Here is a 24,117-nt window from a genome sequence, read left to right on the forward strand (position 1 = left end):
TCACACTCACATTTACATTTGAACAGCAACATCATGCGAGTTAGCCTGTTGGCTGAAGAAAAACTAAATAATCAGCGTTAAAGTTACTTCATCTGTAGCTGGTTAACAAATAGTTAATAGAGCTGTAGGCGACATTTCAAGATGGGTAGCTAATGCTATGCCGGATTTTTGTACAAGTCGTGGCCAGAACTTCAAAACAAAACATCACGTGATGGTACACGTTCCAGAACCCAGCACAGTAGGAACTACCAAATCCAACCCTTGATGCTGAGTGCCAAGCAGGGAGGCAATGAATCCCATTTTTTTATAGTCTTTGGTATGACTCGGCCGGGTTTGAACTCCCGACCTACCGATCTTAGGGTGGACACTCTTACCACTAGGCCACTGAGTAGGTTTGATTTCCTAATTGTTGGCCCTAATTCAGATCCCAAATACACTTTGGTACCTGTTTTTGTGTAAGAAAAATTGCTTTTGCATAATAGGGCCCCTTAAAGTTAAAGCTAGGTCAATCTGTGTGATCAAAATTAAAATGTGGTCCAGCTAAAGTAGGTTAGATTGAAGGTGCGACCTGCTCTGATGTGAATTACGTGTTTCAAACCAATCAGATAAAGGACGTGGGTGTATCGCAGTCACAAGACACTCACAAATCCAGTCGATTGGGGAATTACGATTTTTAATGGGGAAAGACGTTAATGTCTCTTGTTTACATGTTAGCATTTAAGCCAGCTCGCAGGTAACACCAGTTGGTCTCCATAATTTTTCTCAATCTTTTTTAATTGAATACGATAATACTAACCATGGGGAGTTTTATTATTAGGCCACAAAGGCCACAGCTGCTTAAAGTAATGCAGAAGAGTGACCGCTTTAGTAACCTGAAACAACGCATACACATGCCCATTATTGGAGCTGGCAAACTTACCAACTTAATTTTCATTTATCGTCCAGTTAATTGACTTATCGAATTTGGCCCAGGCCTAAAAGTGCGGCCCGATCGACACCCCTAAAATCCTACCTCTGAAGAAAAAAAGTACAACCTCGTCCTTTCTGTCTCACTGCCACCCTGATGCAACTTAAGCTTTGCTTCTGCCTACTCCTTTTCGGACATGCTGTAATGAAAAGCTGGAATTACGGTGCATCCGGAAAGTATTCACAGCGCTTTACTTTTTCCACATTTTCTTATTTTAGAATGGAACTAATTCATTTTTGTCCTCAAAATTCTACAGACAATACACCATTATGACAATGTCAAAATACTTATTTTTTATTTTGCAAATATATATATATATATATATATATATATATATATATATATATATATATATATATATATATATATATATATATATATATAAATAATCACATGTACTTTGTTGATGCACCTTTGGCAGCAATTACAGCTTTAAATATTTTTAAATACGGTGCCACAAGCTAGGCACACTTATCTTTTGGCACTTTGGCCCATTCCTCTTTACAGCACCTCTCAAGCTTCATCAGGTTGGATGGAAAGCATCCAAACATTTTCAGATCTCTCCAGAGATGTTCAATCGGATTCAGGTCTGGGCTCAAGGACATTTACAGAGTTGAGCTGAAGACATTCCTTTGATATCGTGGCTGTTTGTTTAGGCTAGTTGTCCTGCTGAAAGAGATCTGTCACCAAAGTCTGAGTTCAAGAGTGCTCTGGAGCAGGTTTCCATCCAGGATGTCTCTGTAAATGGCCGTATTCATCTTTCCCTCTATCCTGACTAGTCTCCCAGTTCCTGCCGCTGAAAACCATCCCCACAGCATGATGCTGCCACCTCTCTATAAGGATGGTAATGACCTGGTGTGTTTGGTTTCCTCCAAACATGACGCCTGGCATTCACGCCAAAGACTTCAATCTTTGTCTCATCAGACCAGAGAATTTAGTTTCTCATGGTCTGTGAGTTTTTCAGGTGCATTTTGGCAAACTCTAGGCAGGCTGCCATGTACTTTTTACTAAGGAATGGCTGTCTATCAGAAAGTTTCTCCTCTCTCTGACAGAGTGATCATTGGGGTCGTGGTCACCTGCCTGACTAAGGTCCTTCTCCCCCGATTTCTCAGTTTAGATGGCTGGCCAGCTCTAGCAAGAGTCCTGGTGGTTTTAAACTTCTTCCGTTCACGGATGATGAAGGCCATTGTGCTCGTTGGGCCCTTCAAGGCAGCAGATATTTTTCTGGACCCTTCCCCAGATTTGTGCCTGGAGACCATACTGTCTGTCAAGTCCTTGGACTTCCTTCTTGGGTTGTGCTCTGCCTTGCACTGTCAGGTGTGAGACCTTCTATAAAGACAGGTGTGTGCCTTTCCAGATCATGTCTAACCAACTGAATTTACCACAGGTGGACTCCAATGAAGCTGTGGGAACATCTCAAGGATAATCAGTTGAAACAGGATGCAGCTGAACTCACTTTTGAGCATCATTGCAAAGGCTGTTAACGCTTATGTACAATAATGGTCAAAGGTGTACATACACTTGTAAATAACATCATGCCATGGCTGTTTTGAGTTTCCAATCATTTCTACAACTCTTATTGTATTGTGATAGAGTGATTGGAGCACATACTCGCTGGTCACAAAAAACATTCATGAAGTTTTCTCCTTTTATGAATTTATTATGGGTATACTGAAAATGTGAGTAAATCTGCTGGGTCAAAAGTATACATAGAGCAATGTTAGTATTTGCTTACATCTCCCTTGGCAAGTTTCACTGCAATAAGGCGCTTTTGGTAGCCATCCACAAGCTTCTGCTTGAATTGTTGACCACAAAATTGGTGCAGTTCAGCTAAATGTGTTAGTTTTCTGTCATGGACTTGTTTATTCAGCATTGTCCACATGTTTAAGTCAGGACTTGGGGAAGGCCATTCTAAAACCTTCATTCTAGCCTGATTTAGCCATTCCTTTACCACTTTTGATGTGTGTTTTGGATCATTGTCCTGTTGGAACACCCAACTGCGCCCAAGACCCAGCCTCCGGGCTGATGATTTTAGCTTGTTTTGAGGAATTTGAAGGTAATCCTCCTTTTTTATTGTTTCATTTGCTCTCTGTAAAGCACCAGTTCCAATGGTGCATAATATTACCACACCATGCTTGATGGTAGGGTGGTGTTCCTGGAATTAAAGGCTTCACCTTTGCTCCTCCAAACATATTGATGGGTATTGTGGCTAAACAGCTAAATTTTTGTTTCATCTGACCACAGAACTTTCCTCTAGAAGGTATTATCTTGGTCCATGTGTTATTTTTGTGACCAACAAGTATGTGCTCCAATCACTCTATGACAAAAAAAAAAGAGTTGTAGAAATGATTGGAAACTCAAGACAGCCATGACATTGTTTTTTACGAGTGTATGTACACTTTTGACCACGACTGTACATGTGATTTCCTAGGTTTTTGTTTTTATTACATTTTCAAAAATCTAAAAAAAAAAAAAACTGTCACATTAAGAAGGGGGACCGGAGGGTGTGTTCCAACTATCATGGGATCAAACTCCTCAGCCTTCCCGGTAAGGTTTATTCAGGTGTACTGTAGAGGAGGCTACGCCGGATAGTCGAACCTCGGATTCAGGAGGAACAGTGTGGTTTTCGTCCTGGTCGTGAAACTGTGGAGCAGCTCTATACTCTCGGCAGGGTTCTTGAGGTTGCATGGGAGTTTGACCAACCAGTCTACATGTGCTTTGTGGACTTGGAGAAGGCATTCGACCGTGTCCCTCGGGAAGTCCTGTGGGGAGTGCTCAGAGAGTATGGGGTACCGGACTGTCTTATTGTGGCGGTCCGCTCCCTGTATGATCAGTGTCAGAGCTTGGTCCGCATTGCTGCCAGTAAGTTGGACACGTTTTCAGTGAGGGTTGGACTCCACCAAGGCTGCCCTTTGTCACCGATTCTGTTCATAACTTTTATGGACAGAATTTCTAGGAGCAGTCAAGGCGTTGAGGGGTTCCGGTTTGGTGGCAGCGGGATTAGGTCTCTGCTTTTTGCAGATTATGTGGTCCTGATGGCTTCATCTGGCTGGGATCTTCAGCTCTCACTGGATTGGTTTGCAGCCGAGTGTGAAGCGACCGGAATGAGAATCAGCACCTCCATGGTCCATGGTTCTCGCCCGGAAAAGGGTGGAGTGCCATCTCCGGGTTGGGGAGGAGACCCTGCCCCAAATGGGGGAGTTCAAGTACCTTGAAGTCTTGTTCATGAGTGGGGGAAGAGTGGATTGTGAGATCGACAGGCGGATCGGTGCGGCGTCGTCAGTAATGCGGACATTGTACTGATCCGTTGTGGTGAAGAAGGAGCTGAGCCAGAAGTAAAAGCTCTCAATTTACCGGTCGATCTACGTTCCCATCCTCACCTATGGTCATGAGCTTTGGGTCATGACCGAAAGGATAAGATCACGGGTACAAGCGGCCGAAATGAGTTTCCTCCGCTGGGTGGCGGGGCTCTCCCTTAGAGATAGGGTGAGAAGCTCTGCTATCCGAGAGGAGCTCAAAGTAAAGCCGCTACTCCTCCACATCGAGAGGAGCCAGATGAGGTGGCTCGGGCATCTGGCCAGGATGCCACCCGAACGCCTCCTTAGGGGAGGTGTTTAGGGCACATCCAACCGGTAGGAGGCTACGGAGAAGACCTAGGACACGTAGGGAAGACTATGTCTCCCGGCTGGCCTGGGAACGCCTCGGGATCCCCCGGGAAGAGCTAGACGAAGTGGCTGAGGGGAGGGAAGTCTGGGCTACCCTGCTTAGGCTGCTGCCCCCGCGACCCGACCTCGGATAAGCGGAAGAAGATGGATCGATGGACAGTATCATTATGGGGTATTGTGTGTTGAAATTTAAGGACAATGAATGTATTCCATTTTTAAATAAGGCTGTGATATAAGAAAAAAGTGAAGCGTTGGGAGTAATTTCCTGATGAACCACATTGTAATTATATTCATGACTAATGGAGGTCTGCTTGTGGCTAAGCCATGCGTACGTTGGTCAACCTCACCTTTGGCTCTGTAGCTAACATTAGAGCTGAAACGATTCCTCGAGTAACTCGAGTAATTTGATTATATAATATATTGCAGGAATTGTTGCTGCCTTGAAGCGTCGCTAAGTGTTTTGGGTTTTTTTTACGGCATTTTGCCTCGTTTAGTAAACAGTAGTCAAAGCTCACGTTTTGCTCAGACTGTTTAGGTGTTGCACGGCGTGTTTACGTCACAAATCATACGCCTCCTGCACTGCACAACACCGCTCTTTTAAATACGCTTGAGTTTACAAAACTTTTTCACCGACATAACTGGCAATGGCAGAGGGCGCAGAAAGCAGTGGACAAGAGCCATAGCAAAACCAGGGAATTAAGAAGCGCCAAAAGTTGTCTAAGGTGTAGGAACACTTTACACTAAAATGGAAAGAAAATGCAGTAGTATGCAAACATTGCAAAGTGGAGCTGGCATACCACAATAGCACAAGTTTGATGCTGCAGCACTTGTTGAGAAAGCATTCAATTCGAGGGACGTCCGGAGGCGAGGTAAGTCATCTATTATCAAATGTAAACGCAAAAGTTGTGTTAGTAAAATAAATGTTATTCATTATGATAACCAGGATGTGTTCTCGCACTCCCGCCAAGTCACCAAATGGTGCCAAAAGGTGTTGAAAACCAACAATGTTATCCCAGCTGTAGTGTTCAATTAGCATTTCATTAGTAACCACGCAAATGTAGTCGTGCAAAGTTATTCAAGTCATGCTACTTTGATAGCTTGCACTTGCACCCACTATAATCTCTGTAGCACATAAGAGTTCCAAGTCCTTGTACACAGTGGTAGCACTTGTGTGTGAACTTCCTGTTAGCCATATTGGTCCCGGATAAGAAGTTGCACATTTCAAATGCAGTATTAAAGGCACTATCTAATCCACTTTTTATGTTTGATATGATGAAAACTGTTTGTTTTATTTTTGATACTAAGAATATAGTTTAATTTCAACTTTCTCAGGGAACATTAATTTTGAACTCATTTTATGTGTTTTCATTTCAAACATGTTATGATGGTTAAATGAACATTGATTGATACTAGGGTTGGGTGATATATCGATATACACGATATATCGCGGGTTTGTTTCTGTGCGATACAGAAAATTACTATATCGTGATATTCGAGTATACGTTCTCACGCAGTTGCTTTTAGCTGCGGGCATTACATTACAGGTTCTCCTCGCTCTTTCCTGTGTGTCCTTCTCACAGACAAGTGCACCTTCTTACATACGTCACATACTATCACGTCATACGTCAAATACATATACGCCCTCGGGGAGCAGAGAGGTAGCGGCAAGGGTAACGTTAGCTGTGATGCTAGCTGAACCGTGCGAGTGGTAATACGAGAGAAAGAAGGTGCGAATGAAGGAAGAATTAATTCCCAAAAAAAACAGCAGGGAGTCCATCGTCTGGCGGTGGTTTGTCTTCAAGTGGGAATATGTCCAACAGACAACCGTAATTTGTCAAGTGTGGTGCTGAAGTGTTGCTATAAAAAGTAGCATCACTGCTAATATGTAGCATCATTTGAAAAGTCACCCGCTAGAGCAGTGGTTCTCAAATGGGGGTACGCGTACCCCTGGGGGTACTTGAAGGTATGCCAAGGGGTACGTGAGATTTTTTTTTTAAATATTCTAAAAATAGCAAACAATTCAAAAATCCTTTATAAATATATTTATTGAATAATACTTTAACAAAATATGAATGTAAGTTCATAAACTTTAGCATGCAAAAATGCAAAATTCAGTGTTGACATCTAGATTTTTTGTGGACATGTTCCATAAATATTGATGTTGAAGATTTCTTTTTTTGTGAAGAAATGTTTAGAATTAAGTTCATGAATCCAGATGGATCTCTATTACAATCTCCAAAGAGGGCGCTTTAAGTTGATGATTGCTTCTATGTGTAGAAATCTTTATTTATAATTGAATCGCTTGTGTATTTTTCAACAAGTTTTTATTTTTTTTTATAACTTTTTTCCAAATAGTTCAAGAAAGATCACCTACAAATGAGCAATGTTTTGCACTGTTATACAATTTAATATATCAGAAACTGATGACATAGTGCTGTATTTTACTTATTTATCTCTGTTTTTCAACCAAAAATGCTTTGCTTTGATTATGGGGTACTTGAATTAAAAAACTGTTCACCGGGGGTACATCACCGGAAAAATGTTGAGAACCACTGCGCTACAGAATGAATAGTGTTTGAAACGTCGCATGTCAACATCTCCGTTCGGTGCCACACGCTCACACCATCAAAATGCCGAGGCAAACATTTCCAAATCAACACGTATGAAAAAAATAGTCAACAACAGAATTTAATAACGTCCGTAGTAACCTACCACATAGCGAAGGACGAATACTATTTGATTTCCTATTATACAGCTCATTTTTTATTTGACACTTAAAATGTCTCTGAAAATCTTGCACTTTCTGTTTTGGAAATGACATGAATGTTTGTGCCACTGCTTAATAGCTGTTTAATAAATACACTTTTGGTCAATTGACTTGGTTGTGATTTCCTTCTCTGCATGAAAGTTTAAAATGAATACATATTAATGCAGTATAAACAAGAATACTTTAATGTAGACACATAGTCATCATACTGCTGTGATTATTAGGGGTGTAACGGTACACAAAAATTTCGGGTCGGTACGTACCTATGTTTAGAGGTTACGGTTCGGTTCATTTTTGGGTACAGTAAGGAAACAACAAAATATAAATATTTTGGTTATTTATTTACCAAATTTGTAAACAATGGCTTTATCCTTTTAACATTGGGAACACTAAAATAATTCTGCCCACGTTAATCCACATTAAACTGCCTCAAGATGATGCTTTGTTTAAATAAAATTAAAAAACCTTTCTTATACATATATAAAGTGCAACATTAAACAGTTTCAAGTCAACTCATCATGCTTAATTTATTACAGCATTTGGGAAGCCTGTAGTTTACTTTTATTATGTAAATTATACATTTTTATGAACATGTGATAGCAGAGACCCTGCCATTCAAAACTAGGCTGCTACATTACTAATGATTCATGTAACTATAGCTGAAAAAATAGTACAGACTATTCATCCCTGAACACCATGGAGTTCAATGAAATAACAGACAGACAGGGCTTTGCTGCCCTAACACACACACACGCGCGCACACACACACACACACACACACACGCACGCACACACGTGCACACACACACACACACACAGCAAAATGAGCTAACGTTACGCTAAAAGCTAATTAGCCTTCACCTCAAGCCAGAACTGCGAGTGAGCTGAGCTGCAGTTTAAGTTTCTAGAAGGTCAACCGGCTCATAGTAATGTTTATGATAGTTGTGACTGGGAGGTGTTTTTTATAATTTCGGGAGAGTACGCTGTGCGCTGATCACATGCTAAACAAATATCTGCGCGACGCTGAAGCATTGACTCCATGCGCTCTGAATACGCACTGCTGATTGGCTGTTACATCGCTCTGAATACGCATTGCTGATTGGCTTTCTATGTAACCAATCAGATGGTTGTGTGGGTGGTACAATGCTTGCTGCTGAGACAGAGGCAGAAAGCAGAGCAGCTTGTGAAGACTTTTGCTTACAAACTCGTTTGATACGCCCACGTGCCGAATCGAAACCCCCGTACCGAAACGGTTCAATACAAATACACGTACCGTTACACCCCTAGTGATCATATGTATCAAGTGTTCATTTAAGGCTAAGGCAAAATATCGAAATATATATCGTGTATCGCGATATGGCCTAAAAATAGAGATATTAAAAAAAGGCCTTATCGCCCAGCCCTGATAGATACCATGAATTGATTAACGGGGACCTCGACTTAAACAAGTTGAAAAACTTATTCGGGTGATACCATTTAGTGGTTAATTATACGGAATATGTACTGTACAATTTACTAATAATAGTTTAGATCAATCAAATTGCTATTTTGCATGCAATGAATGCAATGAACTGTATTGCATCCATTTTCTACTGCTTGTCCCTATTTGGGTCGTATTGTCGTCTTAAAATTTAAAACTGTTGTTATTAAGTGGTTTGGCTTTTTATATTGTTTATGTATTTTTGGCAGGTTGAAAACAGCTCAGCGGATTTGCGTGGAGAAACCACCATTTAAACGGCACCGTATATGGTAATAATAATCAGAAACGCAAAAGAGACAAGAACTTAGTTTATGCGGTCACACCAAACCGCACATAGGGCTCACCTGTTTTACATTTCAGCTGTGCGGGTCAGCCTTCAGTAAAGAAAAAAGGCATTTAGGAAATAAAAGACAAACACAATAATTAAGGACACATCTTAAAATGAATAATTAAACCTTAATTAAGAAAAATATGATTTATTTGATTAATGGATTGGGCTATTAGATAGAATACTCGATTAATAAAATATTCGGTAGCTGCAGCTCAAGCTAGCACGCTAGACTCTCATGCCTAACAGAGCGAGAAGGGAGTGAAGCAGGAAGGTTACACAGGTGGAAACTAACTACTGGCACGACCCTAATTGTAAGTGGAGATGACATAAGTGTCTGTCGCCTTCTCAGGTAAACAGGCCGGCAAGTGCTAACAACACTTGGCACAGCACAACCATGTCAATGGTTGACAAGCCACGGTAATGACAGTGGGCTATACCAAAGAAACGATTAAGCTGAAAGGAAATATAATTGATAAAAAAAAAACAAGGATGTAATTGCCATGTCAGACTGAATGACGTGTTATAACGTGTTCGTCTCGTTGCTCGCTGTTGCCGGGTTTTAAGGGATTATCGACCAGAGAGCTAACAGGCCCGTCAAGGTGCGGGTGGCATTCAATGGGAGGGGAGTTGCGATCCCCCAAAGGCTAGGCCTTATTTGGGCCAAAATGTAAGTTAGTTAGGTGCGTGCAAGGCGCTTATTTACGCGGCTAATGCACCTTGCTAGCTAGCAGTCTTCCACAGCGAACAAAGCCGGTGTCAGGGATGACGAAAGCCCGCTTTAATTAACAATGTCAGCCGCTTTGACACACTTCCATGCGCATCCCACGCGTACGTCTAGGCGGCTACAAACGTGGCGTTTTTGCGGGGAAAACTCCTCAAAACAAACATATATTTATAAACCGGCTAGCATATCTAGCAAGCTAGCTATATGCGCCCCCTCCCCTGCCCTGCCCGTCGCCCTCTCACACTGAAAGAATCGTGTCGGATGGTATAGAAAGAGGTCATGTTCGTGAAGTGGTCCTTGTTACCGTGCAGCAAAAGGATACTGGGTCGGTGGTGCAGCGACGGGCTGGGGGGCTGCCGGCGGCAGAGACACGGAGGTCAGTGTTGCCCGCAGTTGGTTCGCCGTAGAGGGGCCGCTGGCAGGACCGCTTGCATGACCGCTGGCAGCGACAGCGGCAGGTTTTGGGACCACTTTGGATGGCAAACTCATCGTAAAAAAAAAACCATCAACACGTCAAAAAAGCAATAATGATAAATAAATAGAGAAGCAAGCGTCGCCTAGCTTGCACACATTGGAGCGAGCCGAGTGGACTGTAGCGGGCAGGCCCACGACGAAGTGGGATAAAGAGGCTCAAATATCAACACAAATCTTCCCTTTCTTCATGGAAAGTCGCTGCTGGGATCGGCGATGCTGTTCATGGGGACGGTGGGAGGTTTTCAGCCTCCCTCGCCCGTCCGGAGCCTCTCTGCGGATCCCGGCCCGGCTCGCTCCTTTTCCCCCAAAAAGAGAACCCCCCCCCCAAAAAAAAAAAAAATTACTGCCACGGCCGTCAACGTCCCCCGAAAATCTACCTCCTCTTCTTGTCAAGGGTCTTTTCTGTCATTTTTCTCCTCGCATTCATCAGAGACTTGGCCAACATGGCGCAGCTTCCAGCAGTCCGGGTAGGACAGATGATTCGGCAATTCTCGACCAATTACGGATTCGCTCGGCTAATCAACCGAGCAATGGCTTGTGTTCGTTTCTACACTGCACTTCTGCACTCTATATATATATATATATATATATATATATATATATATATATATATATATATATATATATATATATATATATATATATATACACATATATATATGTGTATATATATATATATATATATATATATATACACATATATATATATACATATATATACACATATATATACATAAATATATATATATCTACACATATATACATACACACATATATATATATATATATATATATATATATATATATATATATATATATATACATATATACCAGTGGTTCTCAAACTTTTTTTGTCATTCCCCACTTTGGACAAGGGGGAGTTTTCAAGCCCCACCTGCTCCCATCGCCACAACAGAACGCTAATGCGAAGCTTAACATTTTCAAATTTATTGAACATCAAGTAACATTCAAGTCAGGGTTTCCTGACATGAATGTAATTCTTTCGCCACGAAAGAATTACGGCCGCCACAAATAAAATAAAAAAAAAAATTCGGCTTTTGACTCGTTTGACCGCTCATAAAAGCAGTGGGACTCTGTCTGTGAATGGAACTTGTAGTTACATGTTATATAAATATGTAAATATGATATAAATATGTATATAAATATGTACATAAAGTGTTGTAATTATACTCCAACTCCGCTTTTCTTGGTCATTGCCGCTGCAAGAATATAATAATAAAAAAAACTTTTAAAGTGAAATTCCCACCCGTTCCCCGCGCCCCACCTGTCATGTCCCTATTCCCCACAGGTGGGGCCCGCCCCACACTTTGAGAAACGCTGATATATACACACACATATATATATACATATATATGTATATGTGTTTATGTGTATGTGTATATATATGTATATGTGTATATATATATGTATAACTCCTGTGGATGTACTACCCGTCTGTGGTTGCCAGTGTTCTGTTCTACATGGTAGTGTGCTGGGGGGGCAGTAAATATAAGAAGGACAGCTCCAGACTTGAGAAACTGATCAGGCGGGCCGGTTCTACAATCGGAATGAAACTGGACTCACTGGTGACGGTGGCAGAGAAGAGGACTGTGGACAAACTAGTGAGCATCCTGGATGATGCCAGTCACCCTCTGCATAGCGTTATCAGTAGCCAGAGGAGCCTGTTCAGTGCTAGACTGCTTCATCCCAAGTGCAGGACTAATAGACTCAAGAACTCCTTTGTCCCACACGCCATTAGACTGTACAACTCCTCTCTGGGACGGGGGACCCCGGGGGGTATTAGGATGACAGGAGATGCAAAACATTAACAGTGCAATACGTTTTCATAACATGGTCACTACTGCCTACTTTGTCTTGTTATATTCTTATTTTACTGTTATATTGTTATTCCCATTGTTTTTATTCTTTTTGTAATATTTCTCTATTTTGTTTCCTTTTAAACCCCCATTATTTACTTTTTTTTTTTTTTTTAATTGATCTCAACTCTGTACACTGCTGCTGGAATTTTAATTTTCCTGAAGGAACTCTCCTGAAGGAATCAATAAAGTACTATCTATCTATCTATCTATCTATCTATCTATCTATCTATCCATCTATCTATCTATCTATCTATCTATCTATCTATCTATCTATCTATCTATCTATCTATCTATCTATCTATCTATCTATCTATCTATCTATCTATCTATCTATATGTGTATATATGTATGTAAATGTATATGTATGTATATATATACACACACGTGTATATGTATGCAAATATATCTATATGTATGTATATATGTGTGTATATATACATTTGTATATGTATGTATATATATATGTGTATGAATATATATATGTGTGTGTATTATTAGATTAGATAGTACTTTATTTATTCCGTCAGGAGAGTTCCTTCAGGAAAATTACAATTTTCAACACAATCCCATTCAAGATCAGACAAACATTAAAGGGAGACAGAACAGGATCGCTGACAGGTCTGCCGGCTTCCAGCGCCCCTTACAAAAATCAATCAACCGTCAATCAATGTTTACTTATATAGCCCTAAATCACTAGTGTCTCAAAGGGCTGCACAAACCACTACGACATCCTCGGTAGGCCCACATAAGGGCAAGGAAAACTCACACCCAGTGGGACATCGGTGACAATAATGACCCAGTGGGACGTCGGTGACAATGATGACTATGAGAACCTTGGAGAGGAGGAAAGCAATGGATGTCGAGCGGGTCTAACATGATACTGTGAAAGTTCAATCCATAATGGATCCAACACAGTCGCGAGAGTCCAGTCCAAAAAAAGATGAGATACAGGTAAACAAGGGGGGAGAAAAAAATAGAAGATTAAAATAAAATAAAAAAATCAGTCTTAGCCTGGGCCCTGGAGAGGGGGTGCAGACTGAGGCCAAGGGGAAAAAAACAACAACTCATAGCTATAGTACACATCCCTCTTACATGTGTGTAAGAGGGAAACATCAAACATCAAAGAACACATAGGACATTAAAGACATTTAAGCAGCAGATACAACCAGACACTTCTACATACAGCTATGAATAAAAAGTAAAAGAAACATATCCACTGTGGTGGCCTCTGCGGTGTTCCACGCCATCGTCCGCTGGGGTGGAGGGAGGATGGCCAGAGACAGGAGCAGACCCAACAAAGCAACCAAGACAGCCGACTCCACTCTCGCCCAGTGTCCAGTCCGCATGGATGAGCGATGATACGTCCAAGGAGACTGAGGTGTCCGACACCTGCTCACCCAGCCAAGACACCGCGAAGCCTCTCCGTCCCAGCGCTCAGTGCCAGCTCCGTAGCCCTGTCCCCTCATCCGCATCTCCTCCAGTCCCTCCAAACCGACTCCAGTGTGGCAGAGACCCAGCAGCTGGTCTCCATGGCCAAAAGGCTCCCGGGAGGCAGATCCAGAAGTCCACAAAAAAAGCACCACAGAGGTCACGAAAGGGACACCCCTTGTCACACAGTCCCAAAGGGTTCCCGACCAAAAGGCAAAAAAATATAATAACACATTAAAACAAGAAGGAAACACAAAAGGATGGTACAAGAGCACAGAGCTCCTGCCTACAGCAGCCACTACAGCAGCGCCATCTTGGAAAAAAAAAAAAAAAAAACATACACAGATATATACACATATATATCTAAAAATGTGTAAATATGTGAGTATATATATCCATATGTGTGTATATATACACATATACTAATGTGTATATATATATATATGTATGTGTGTGTGTACATATATGTATATATATATATATAGCATTTAATACACTATGTGTATTAAATGTGTGTATATGTGGTTGTGTGTATACTGTATGAATATGTACACACACACACACACACACATATATATATATATATATATATATATATATATATATATGTAAATATGTGTGTATTATATACACATATATATCTAAAAATGTGTAAATATGTGTGTATATATATCTATATGTGTGTATACATACACATATACTAATGTGTATATATTTATATATATATATATCTATATGTGTGTATACATACACATATACTAATGTGTATATATTTATATATATATATATATATATATATATATATATATATATATATATATATATATATATATATATATATATATGTCTGTGTGTGTGTGTGTGTGGAAAAATCGATTCGAATACGAATCGAATCGTTTATGTTGTGCGATTCAGAATCGGTTCTCATTTTGAAAAAAAAAATTGAATATATATATATTTTTTTTCTTTTTCTTTTTCTTTTTCTTTTTATTTTTTTTAAATTTTTTAGTCAATTCAACAAACCACTATACAGCAATACCATAACAATGCAATCCAATTCCAAAACCAAACCTGACCCAGCAACACTCAGAACTGCAATAAACAGAGCAATTGAGAGAAGACAAACACGACACAGAACAAACCAAAAGTAATGAAACAAAAATTTATATAATCAACAACAGTACCAATATTAATTATAATTTCAGCAAAGCAGTGATTAAAAATCCCTCACTGACATTATCATTAGACATTTATAAAAATAATAAAAAAAAACAATAGTGTCACAGTGGCTTACACTTGCATCGCATCTCATAAGCTTGACAACACACTGTGTCCAATGTTTTCACAAAGATAAAATATGTCATATTTTTGGTTCGTTTAATAGTTAAAACAAATTTGCATTATTGCAATCAGTTGATAAAACATTGTCCTTTACAATTATAAAAGCTTTTTTTTTTTTTTTAAATCTACTACTCTGCTAGCATGTCAGCGGACTGGGGTAGATCCTGATGAAATCCTATGTATTGAAATCGGAAAAATATCGTTTTTGAATCGAGAATCGAATCGAAAAAATCGATATATTATCGAATCGTGACCCCCAAGAATCGATATTGAATCGAGCCGAGTGGACTGTAGCGGGCAGGCCCACGACGAAGTGGGATAAAGAGGCTCAAATACCAATATCAAAAACACCCAAAGATTCACAGCCCTAATATATCAATCAATCAATCAATGTTTACTTATATAGCCCTAAATCACTTGTGTCTCAAAGTATACTGTATATATATATATATATATATATATATATATATATATATATATATATATATATATATATATATATATATATATATATATATATATATATATATATATATATATATACATATACACACACTAGGGCTGTGAATCTTTGGGTGTCCCACGATTCGATTCAATATCGATTCTTGGGGTCACGATTCGATAATATATCGATTTTTTTCGATTCGATTCGATTCGATTCTCGATTCAAAAACGATATTTTTCCGATTCAAAACGATTCTGTATTCATTCAATACATAGGATTTCAGCAGGATCTACCCCAGTCTGCTGACATGCTAGCAGAGTAGTATATTTAAAATAAAATAAAAACTTTTGGAATTGTAAAGGACAATGTTTTATCAACTGATTGCAATAATGTAAATTTGTTTTAACTATTAAACGAACCAAAAATATGACTTATTTTATCTTTGTGAAAACATTGGACACAATGTGTTGTCAAACTTATGAGATGCGATGCAAGTGTAAGCCACTGTGACACTATTGTTCTTTTTTATTATTTTTATAAATGTCTAATGATAATGTCTGTGAGGGATTTTTAATCACTGCTATGCTGAAATTATAATTAATATTGATACTGTTGTTGATAATATTGATGTTTGTTTCATTACTTTTGGTTTGTTCTGTGTCATGTTTGTCATCTCTCAATTGCTCTGTTTATTGCAGTTCTGAGTGTTGCTGGATCAGGTCTGGTTTTGGAATTGGATTGCATTGTTATTGTATTGCTGTGCAGTGGTTTGTTGGATTGACTAAAAAAAATAAATAATAATGATAATAAAAAAAATAAAATAAAAAATCGCCTCCCTAGGGAGGTGTTTAGGGCACGTCCAGTCGGCAGGAGGCCACGGGGAAGACCCAGGACACGTTGGGAAGACTATGTCTCCCGGCTTGACTGGGAACGCCTCGGGATCCCCCGGGAAGAGCTAGACGAAGTGGCTGAGGAGAGGGAAGTCTGGGCTTCCCTGCTTAGGCTGCTGCCCCCGCAACCCGACCTCGGATAAGCGGAAGATGATGGATGGATGGATGGAAAAAATCGATTTGTTCAAAATGAGAATCGATTCTGAATCGCACAACGTAAACGATTCGATACGAATCGATTTTTTCCCACACCCCTAATATATATAGCATTTAATACACTGTGTGTATTAAATGTGTGTATATGTGGTTGTGTGTATACTGTATGTATAAGTACACACACACACATACATATATATATATATGTATGTATATATACATATATATTTCTTCACATCTCTGTGAAGAAAGTCTTGTGTTGCCCCAGACTACTAGCTGTTAGCCTTCGGCCATACTATCTGCCGAGGGAGTTCAGTCACGTGATCTCCCTCTGTGTTTACATTCCCCCGAGGGCAGATGCTGCCAATGCATGCGAGATGATCCACGCCATCACATCAAGGCTACAGACAAAACATCCTGAGGCTTTTTTCATAATTTCTGGGGACTTCAATCATGCGACTTTGGACTCAACATTAGCTGCTTTTTACCAGGCTGTGGATTGTCCCACGAGAAACAACAGGACAATTGACCTACTGTATTCTAATGTCAGGGATGCATACAAGGTCACACCCCTACCCCCACTAGGGAAGTCTGACCACAATCTTGTTCATTTGCGGCCAAAATACACCCCCATGGTCCAAAGACAGCCTGTTAACACTTGCTATGTGAGGAAGTGGTCCCCTGAATTGGAAGATGCCCTCAGAGACTGCTACAACACCACAGACTGGGACGTGCTGCTTCCACAGGGTGAGGACATTGATGGGCTGACTCACTGTCCCACAGATTACCTCAACTTCTGCGTGGACATGATCTGCCCTGCTAAGACTGTTCGGTGCTACCCTAATAACAAACCCTGGGTAACACAAGAAGTTAAAGCTGTCCTCAACAAGAAGAAAGCTGCCTTCAGGAGTGGAGACAGGGAGGCAATGAGAGCAGCACAGCGTGAGGTGAAACGACGCGCGAGGGAGGCTAAGGACAGCTACAGGAAGAAGCTGGAGCAGAAGCTGCAGCAGAACAACATGAGGGAGGTCTGGGAAGGTGTGAAAACCATCACAGGCCACAAGACAAAGACCAGAGCTGTTGTGGGGACAATAGAGAGGGCCAATGAGATGAATAACTTCTTTAACCGGTTTAACCAGCCCGTGTCCTCTCCGTCCCCCACTTCCCATCACAGCCAACCCCTCTTCTGCTCCCCTCAACGCACCTCCCCCCCAGCCATGGCAGCACCCCCCTCCACCACCTCTACGCAGACATTAGTCATCTCTGCGGACCAGGTCAGAGGTCAACTGAGGAAGCTACAGCCAAGGAAAGCAGCAGGCCCAGACAAGCTGTGCCCCCGACTCCTGAAGAACTGTGCTGCAGAACTGGGTGAACCACTTCAAAGGATCTTCAACCTCAGCCTGCAGCTGGGAAGAGTGCCCACCCTCTGGAAGACGTCATGCATCGTTCCAGTTCCCAAAAAGAACTGCCCCAGTGAGCTGAACGACTACAGACCAATGGCGCTCACCTCTCATCTAATGAAGACATTGGAGCGGCTATTTCTCAGCCTCCTCAGACCACAGGTGCAACATGCCCAGGACAGCCTGCAGTTTGCGTACCAGGAAGGCGTTGGTGTGGAGGATGCTATCCTTTACCTGCTGCATCGAGCCCACTCACACCTGGATAAGGGAAATGGCACTGTGAGGATCCTGTTCCTGGACTTCTCGAGTGCCTTTAATACCATCCAGCCCCGCCTCCTTCAGGACAAGCTCTACAAAATGCAAGTGGACCCCTGCCTGGTTGCCTGGATTTCGAACTACCTCACCGACAGGCCACAGTACATCAGACTGGAGGACATCACGTCTGACACTGTGATCAGCAGCACCGGAGCACCGCAGGGAACGGTGCTGGCCCCTCTTCTCTTCACCCTGTACACTGCTGACTTCTGCTACAACTCAGAGCTGTGTCACATCCAGAAGTACGCGGATGACACAGCCATCGTTGGCTGCATCAGGGACGGCAGAGAGGAGGAGTTTCGGAACCTGGTGAGGGACTTTGTTGTCTGGTGCCACACGAACGTCTTGCAGCTCAATCCGTCAAAGACCAAGGAGCTGGTCATTGACTTTGGGAGGTCGAGTCCAAGGTCACAACCTATTGTGATCGAGAGAGTTGAGGTACAGACCGTGGACTCATTCAAGTACCTCGGGGTTTGGGTGGACAATAAGCTGGACTGGACTGTTAACACGGACCACCAGTACAAGAAAGGACAGAGCAGGCTGTACTTCCTCAGGAGGCTGCACTCCTTCAACATTTGTAGAAAACTCCTGTGGATGTACTACCAGTCTGTGGTTGCCAGTGTTCTGTTCTACATGGTAGTGTGCTGAGGGCGCAGTACATCTAAGAAGGACAGCTCCAGACTTGAGAAACTGATCAGGCGGGCCGGTTCTACAATCGGAATGAAACTGGACTCACTGGTGACGGTGGCAGAGAAGAGGACTGTTGAAAAAACTAGTGAGCATCCTGGATGATGCCAGTCCCCCTTTGCATAGCGTTATCAGTAGCCAGAGGAGCCTGTTCAGTGCTAGACTGCTTCATCCCAAGTGCAGGACTAATAGACTCAAGAACTCCTTTGTCCCACACGCCATTAGACTGTACAACTCCTCTCTGGGACGGGGGACGGAGGGTATTAGAATGACAGGAGATGCAAAACATTAACAGTGCAATACGTTTTCATAACATGGTCATTACTGCCTACTTTGTCTTGTTATATTCTTATTTTACTGTTATATTGTTATTCCCATGGTTTTTATTATTTTTGTAATATTTCTCTATTTTGTTTCCTTTTAAACCCCCATTATTTACTTTTTACTTTTTAAAAAAAATTGATCTCAACTCTGTACACTGCTGCTGGAATTTAAATTTTCCTGAAGGAACTCTCCTGAAGGAATCAATAAAGTACTATCCATCCATCTATCTATCTATCTATCTATCTATCTATCTATCTATCTATCTATCTATCTATCTATCTATATATATATACATCATTATGTACATTCACACGTATCCAAACATCAAAGCTGAATTTTATCATCTTATAACAATACGAAGGTCCTGCAGTCCTGGGTTCAATCCCAGGCTCGGGATCTTTCTGTGTGGAGTTTGCATGTCCTCCCCGTGAATGCGTGGGTTCCCTCCAGGTACTCCGGCTTCCTCCCACCTCCAAAGACATGCACCTGGGGATAGGTTGATTGGCAACACTAAATTGGCCCTAGTGTGTGAATGTGAGTGTGAATGTTGTCTGTCTATCTGTTTTTGCCCTGCGATAAAGTGACGACTTGTCCAGGGTGTACCCCGCCTTCCGCCCGATTGTAGCTGGGATGGGCGCCAGCGCCCCCCGCAACCCCAAAAAAGGAATTAAGTTGTAGAAAATGGATGGATGGAAAATGGATGGATGGATAACAAAAAAAATCTGTTAGATAATGAAACAACATAAACACACTATTAGTTCAATAATCACATTAAAAATACAACTCCCTGAAATATTCTTATCAGATAATTTTTTTTAATCCTTTTCTGGCATTGTTCAGTTTTCATTCAAACTATTTGCAAATCATTCTTTTTCTGCAACAGCAGCGCCATCTACTGTCCTCTTGCACATCCCTGTGAAACCTCTGCAGTAAAACTGCATTCAAATAAAAAGACAAACAAAAATCACGAGTTTTATGGTTGTTTTATTATACAAAATAATATTTCCACACAAAAACAGCATCATCTTGGTCTATTTTGGTTGTCTCAGCAGCTTTTTGTTTTTATTGCTTGCTATATTCTTTCCGTGTTTCCAAGCAGTCGGAAAGTCGCGTTGTCAGGAAATAGTCAGGGCAGCAATTCTCTCCCAGTCAAAATAACTGTTGGGCCAAGTTGTACACACACAGTGCATTTTTCCCTTACAGAGAGAGAACTCTAAACATTCCAGATAAATATGGCTTTGCAATCCTTTTTAAGCGGACTTTCATATTTTAACGGGCTTAAAAACACCCGGGGCTACAAACAAAACCAAAAAGTCCCCCTGTGTTGCATAAAACAGTGACATGAATAAAGGAGTGAAATTAGGATGAAGGATGTGAAACAGAAAGTAATGGGTTATGAGATCAGACATCTCGTCATAAATGCATGTTTCTGTCATTCATATACAGCAGGGGTCCCCAACCTTTTGTCCAGGACCAGGACCAGGACCGCTTTTATGTATACATTATTCCCACGTGGCAGATAAAAACAGAATGAAAAATCTACCATAAATAACGCTAAAGTAGTAGGAGCCCTGGCATATTCTATAGCAGCGACGTTTCCCATCTGGCCTTCAGTGATGTCCTACTTAGTCCGACTTCAATAAATACCTCTCAAAATACCATCATGTATGTCGCCACATGACTACGGCTTGTAAAATACTATACACAAACACACTTGCGCACTACTGGGCAGAGAATCAACTCAACTTGTCAGTAGTGTACAGAAAGGGCTATTTTTTTGCGCGTTTAAAAATCAATAAACCCGCATCGGACGTGGTACTGTCAAAACAAAAATAATTGTAAAAAACATTAAATGTGAAAAAATATATTTGAATCCACAATACTGCTTGTAGTTGGTTGATTTGAGTCGAAATGGCAGGCAAAGCGTTACATCTGCCACCTAATTTTGCTCTGCTACTTTGTTGCTTAAAAAAAGTGAATACCGCTGATTTCTCCGCTGGCCGGGTATGGCTCCTCTACCACTTTCTGCTTTCGTATATCACAATTTGTGATTGGATACCTGGGAGTAACAAGTGAGTATCCAATCACAGTCGCTTTCAACATAAGGCTACTGTCAACAACTTGTGATCTGATCGGCTATCACAGCTGTCTGTCAACTGAATGTCCTCCGTTCGTTAAACTGCACAGTCGCCACTAATGTTGGGTCAGAAGGCAGAATTCATACAGCACTGGCAACAAGCTAGCTGAATTCTGAGTGGATAAAAGCTCTAACTTAAAAGAGCAACACTGGAGCCTAATCCATACATCTATCCAGTTTTCCAACCGCTTGTCCCTTTTTGGGATTGCGGGGGGTTGCTGGAGCCTATCTCAGCGGCATTCGGGCGGAAGGCGGAGTACACCCTGGACAAGTCGCCACCTCATTGTAGGGCCAACACAGATAGACAACATTCACACTCACATTCACACACAAGGGCCAATTTAGTGTTGCCTATCAACCTATCTCCAAGTGCATGTTTTTGGAGGTGGGAGGAAGCCGGAGAACCCGGAGGGAACCCACGCAGTCACGGGGAGAACATGCAAACTCCACACAGAAAGATCCCAAGCCCGAGACTGAACCCAGGACTACTCAGGACCTTCGTATTGGGAGGCAGATGCACTAACCCCTCTTCCACCGTGCTGCCCACACTGGAGCCTAATATGACATAAAAAGACTATGATGAATACTTATATATTTATGGAAAGTCAATTAGAAATAACATTTTCTTTTTTTAAATAATGATCATGATTTTTGTAGCAGGATAAGCGGTAGAAAACGGATGGATGGATGGATTTCTGTTAGGTCAGCAGAGAAGGCCTTGCTGGCACTGACGGCACACCACTGCTAAATTCCAGTGTTTATTAATCATAGGGCCAGGGCCCAGTGTTTGGCCCCCTAGAATTGTAATATATGTTTTTTCAGCTGTGGTCTGTAAAGGCCGCAGCGGTATACATTTGTAATATAGTTTTCCACCACTTGTGGCAGTAATGACAATATCAAACACAAGAAGTCTGGCGCTAATATCAGAGAAATTTCTTAAGCACAAAAATTATGACTAAAGTGACATTCATTTTATCGAAAGTTTAGTTAAGAAATATATTTATTATTAATTTAGTTAATTTATTCTAACACACCATATTACATATTGTATGTAAATGTATTGTTTATTTGGTTTTACTTATTTTTCAAATCAGCCTGACCTAAGCCTAAGGTTTATTTTGTTAAATCAACAACATAATCTTTGTGATGAACACATGCTTTTGTAACATTTGACAAGGTAGTGAACCGTAAGAAAGTTAGATATAATCATTGAATATGATCTAAATTAAGAGTAAGATGACTAATTCAGTGGCAATATTGGCGTGGTCCTCGGGCCCTTCTCTAGTGGAAAAGGTTAAGAACCCCTGTGACCCTGCAGGGCACTGCAGATGGAAATTAGCCTTTGGCTACAATCTGACACGTTAACGTGTGATATGTCCATTAATGTACTATAACAAAGAAGTTGTTATATACACATACAAACAAACTTATTGGTGTGTTTAGTGGGACAGGCCAAAGTCAAGTGGGAGAACTTGTGGTATTTTGTAAATGAATGAATGAACGTGTGAGCCGGTAGTGGTTGGGGACCACTGATATACAGAATAAGTCCTGAACAAAATTGGGAAAAAACAATGAATCATCAGATGTTAGTGGCTAGAAAACGTGAGAATTCTTCTCTCATCCTTAAAGGTTTTTATCTCCAGTGTTAGAAAAAAACAGCACATTTATGGCAAACATTCAACCTGAAGATAGAGACGGAAGCCTCCAAAGAGTCCTGGCAAGAAGGCGCAGAGAGACAGGTTAGTGGTAAGACAGGTAGGCTGGTTCTGTGTTTTGGAAGGCACTACCACAGCTCACACTTGTGTTTGGGGTTCATGGGCGAGTTGGCCTTGCAGCCAAAGTGATGGGAGAATTCCTGCGAATTGGAGACCGTCCCGATGACTCGGAATCTGGACGGACTGTGCGGGTCGGTGATGACGCCCTCGTGCGAGCTCTCAGGCGTCCGGACTGAGCACCACACCTGTGGGAAGAAGGTGTAGATAGTTTTTTCCTCTCATGAAGTCAAAAGTGTGGTCGCTGCAAAGCAATGGGACTACTCAGGATCCAGTACAGGAGGCTTTCATTTTTTAGTGGCACTAAACAGAGCCAATAAATACGTCCTGGATTACAACTCTACCTCCTTTCTCCGACTACAAGGCCCACTTCAAATCCTTTCATGTTCTCTAAAATGGACTTTGATGTTTGATTGATACTTTTATTAGTAGATTGCACAGTTCAGTACATATTCCGTACAATTGACCACTAAATGGTAACACCCGAATAAGTTTTTCAACTTGTTTAAGTCGGGGTCCACATTAATCAATTCATGGTACAAATATGTAATTTCAGCATAATACACTCATCACACGGGTTAATCATCATAGTATATACATTGAATTATTTACATTATTTACTATCCGGGGGGTGGGATGAGGAGCTTTGGTTGTTATCAGTACTTCAGTCATCAACAATTGCATCAAAAGATAAATGGACATTGAAACAGTGTAGGTCTTACTTAGTAGGATATGTACAGCCAGCCGAGAACATAGTGAGTTCAGATAGCATAAGAACAAGTATATATATTAGAAGTACATTTGATTATTTACATTAGGTTATTTATAATCCGGGGACATGGGATGTGAATGGGGGAGGGTATTAGTAAAGGGTTGAAGTTGCCTGGAGGTGTTGTTTTAGAGCGGTTTTGAAGGAATACAGTGTGCCTTATGC

General features: G+C 41.1%; 2 protein-coding genes across 6 annotated transcripts in view; both read right to left on the reverse strand.

Annotated features, from left to right (window-relative positions):
- The window catches only part of LOC133542286 (eukaryotic translation initiation factor 4 gamma 3-like), a 163,324-nt gene extending 152,429 nt beyond the window's left edge, over positions 1–10,895 (reverse strand). For all 5 annotated transcript variants that reach the window (XM_061886308.1, XM_061886294.1, XM_061886301.1 and 2 more), the window contains exon 1: positions 10,257–10,895. In XM_061886308.1, the coding sequence (XP_061742292.1) occupies positions 10,257–10,423 (167 nt within the window). In that variant the 5' untranslated portion in view covers positions 10,424–10,895. The remainder of the gene's footprint in view (positions 1–10,256) is intronic.
- Positions 10,896–20,240: 9,345 nt separating this feature from the next.
- The window catches only part of ece1 (endothelin converting enzyme 1), an 83,188-nt gene continuing 79,311 nt past the window's right edge, over positions 20,241–24,117 (reverse strand). Inside the window, exon 18 of the mRNA XM_061886329.1 lies at positions 20,241–23,371. Within this exon, the coding sequence (XP_061742313.1) occupies positions 23,195–23,371 (177 nt within the window). The 3' untranslated portion in view covers positions 20,241–23,194. The remainder of the gene's footprint in view (positions 23,372–24,117) is intronic.

Source organism: Nerophis ophidion, linkage group LG02, assembly GCF_033978795.1.
Source record: "Nerophis ophidion isolate RoL-2023_Sa linkage group LG02, RoL_Noph_v1.0, whole genome shotgun sequence".
Lineage (NCBI taxonomy): Eukaryota > Metazoa > Chordata > Actinopteri > Syngnathiformes > Syngnathidae > Nerophis > Nerophis ophidion.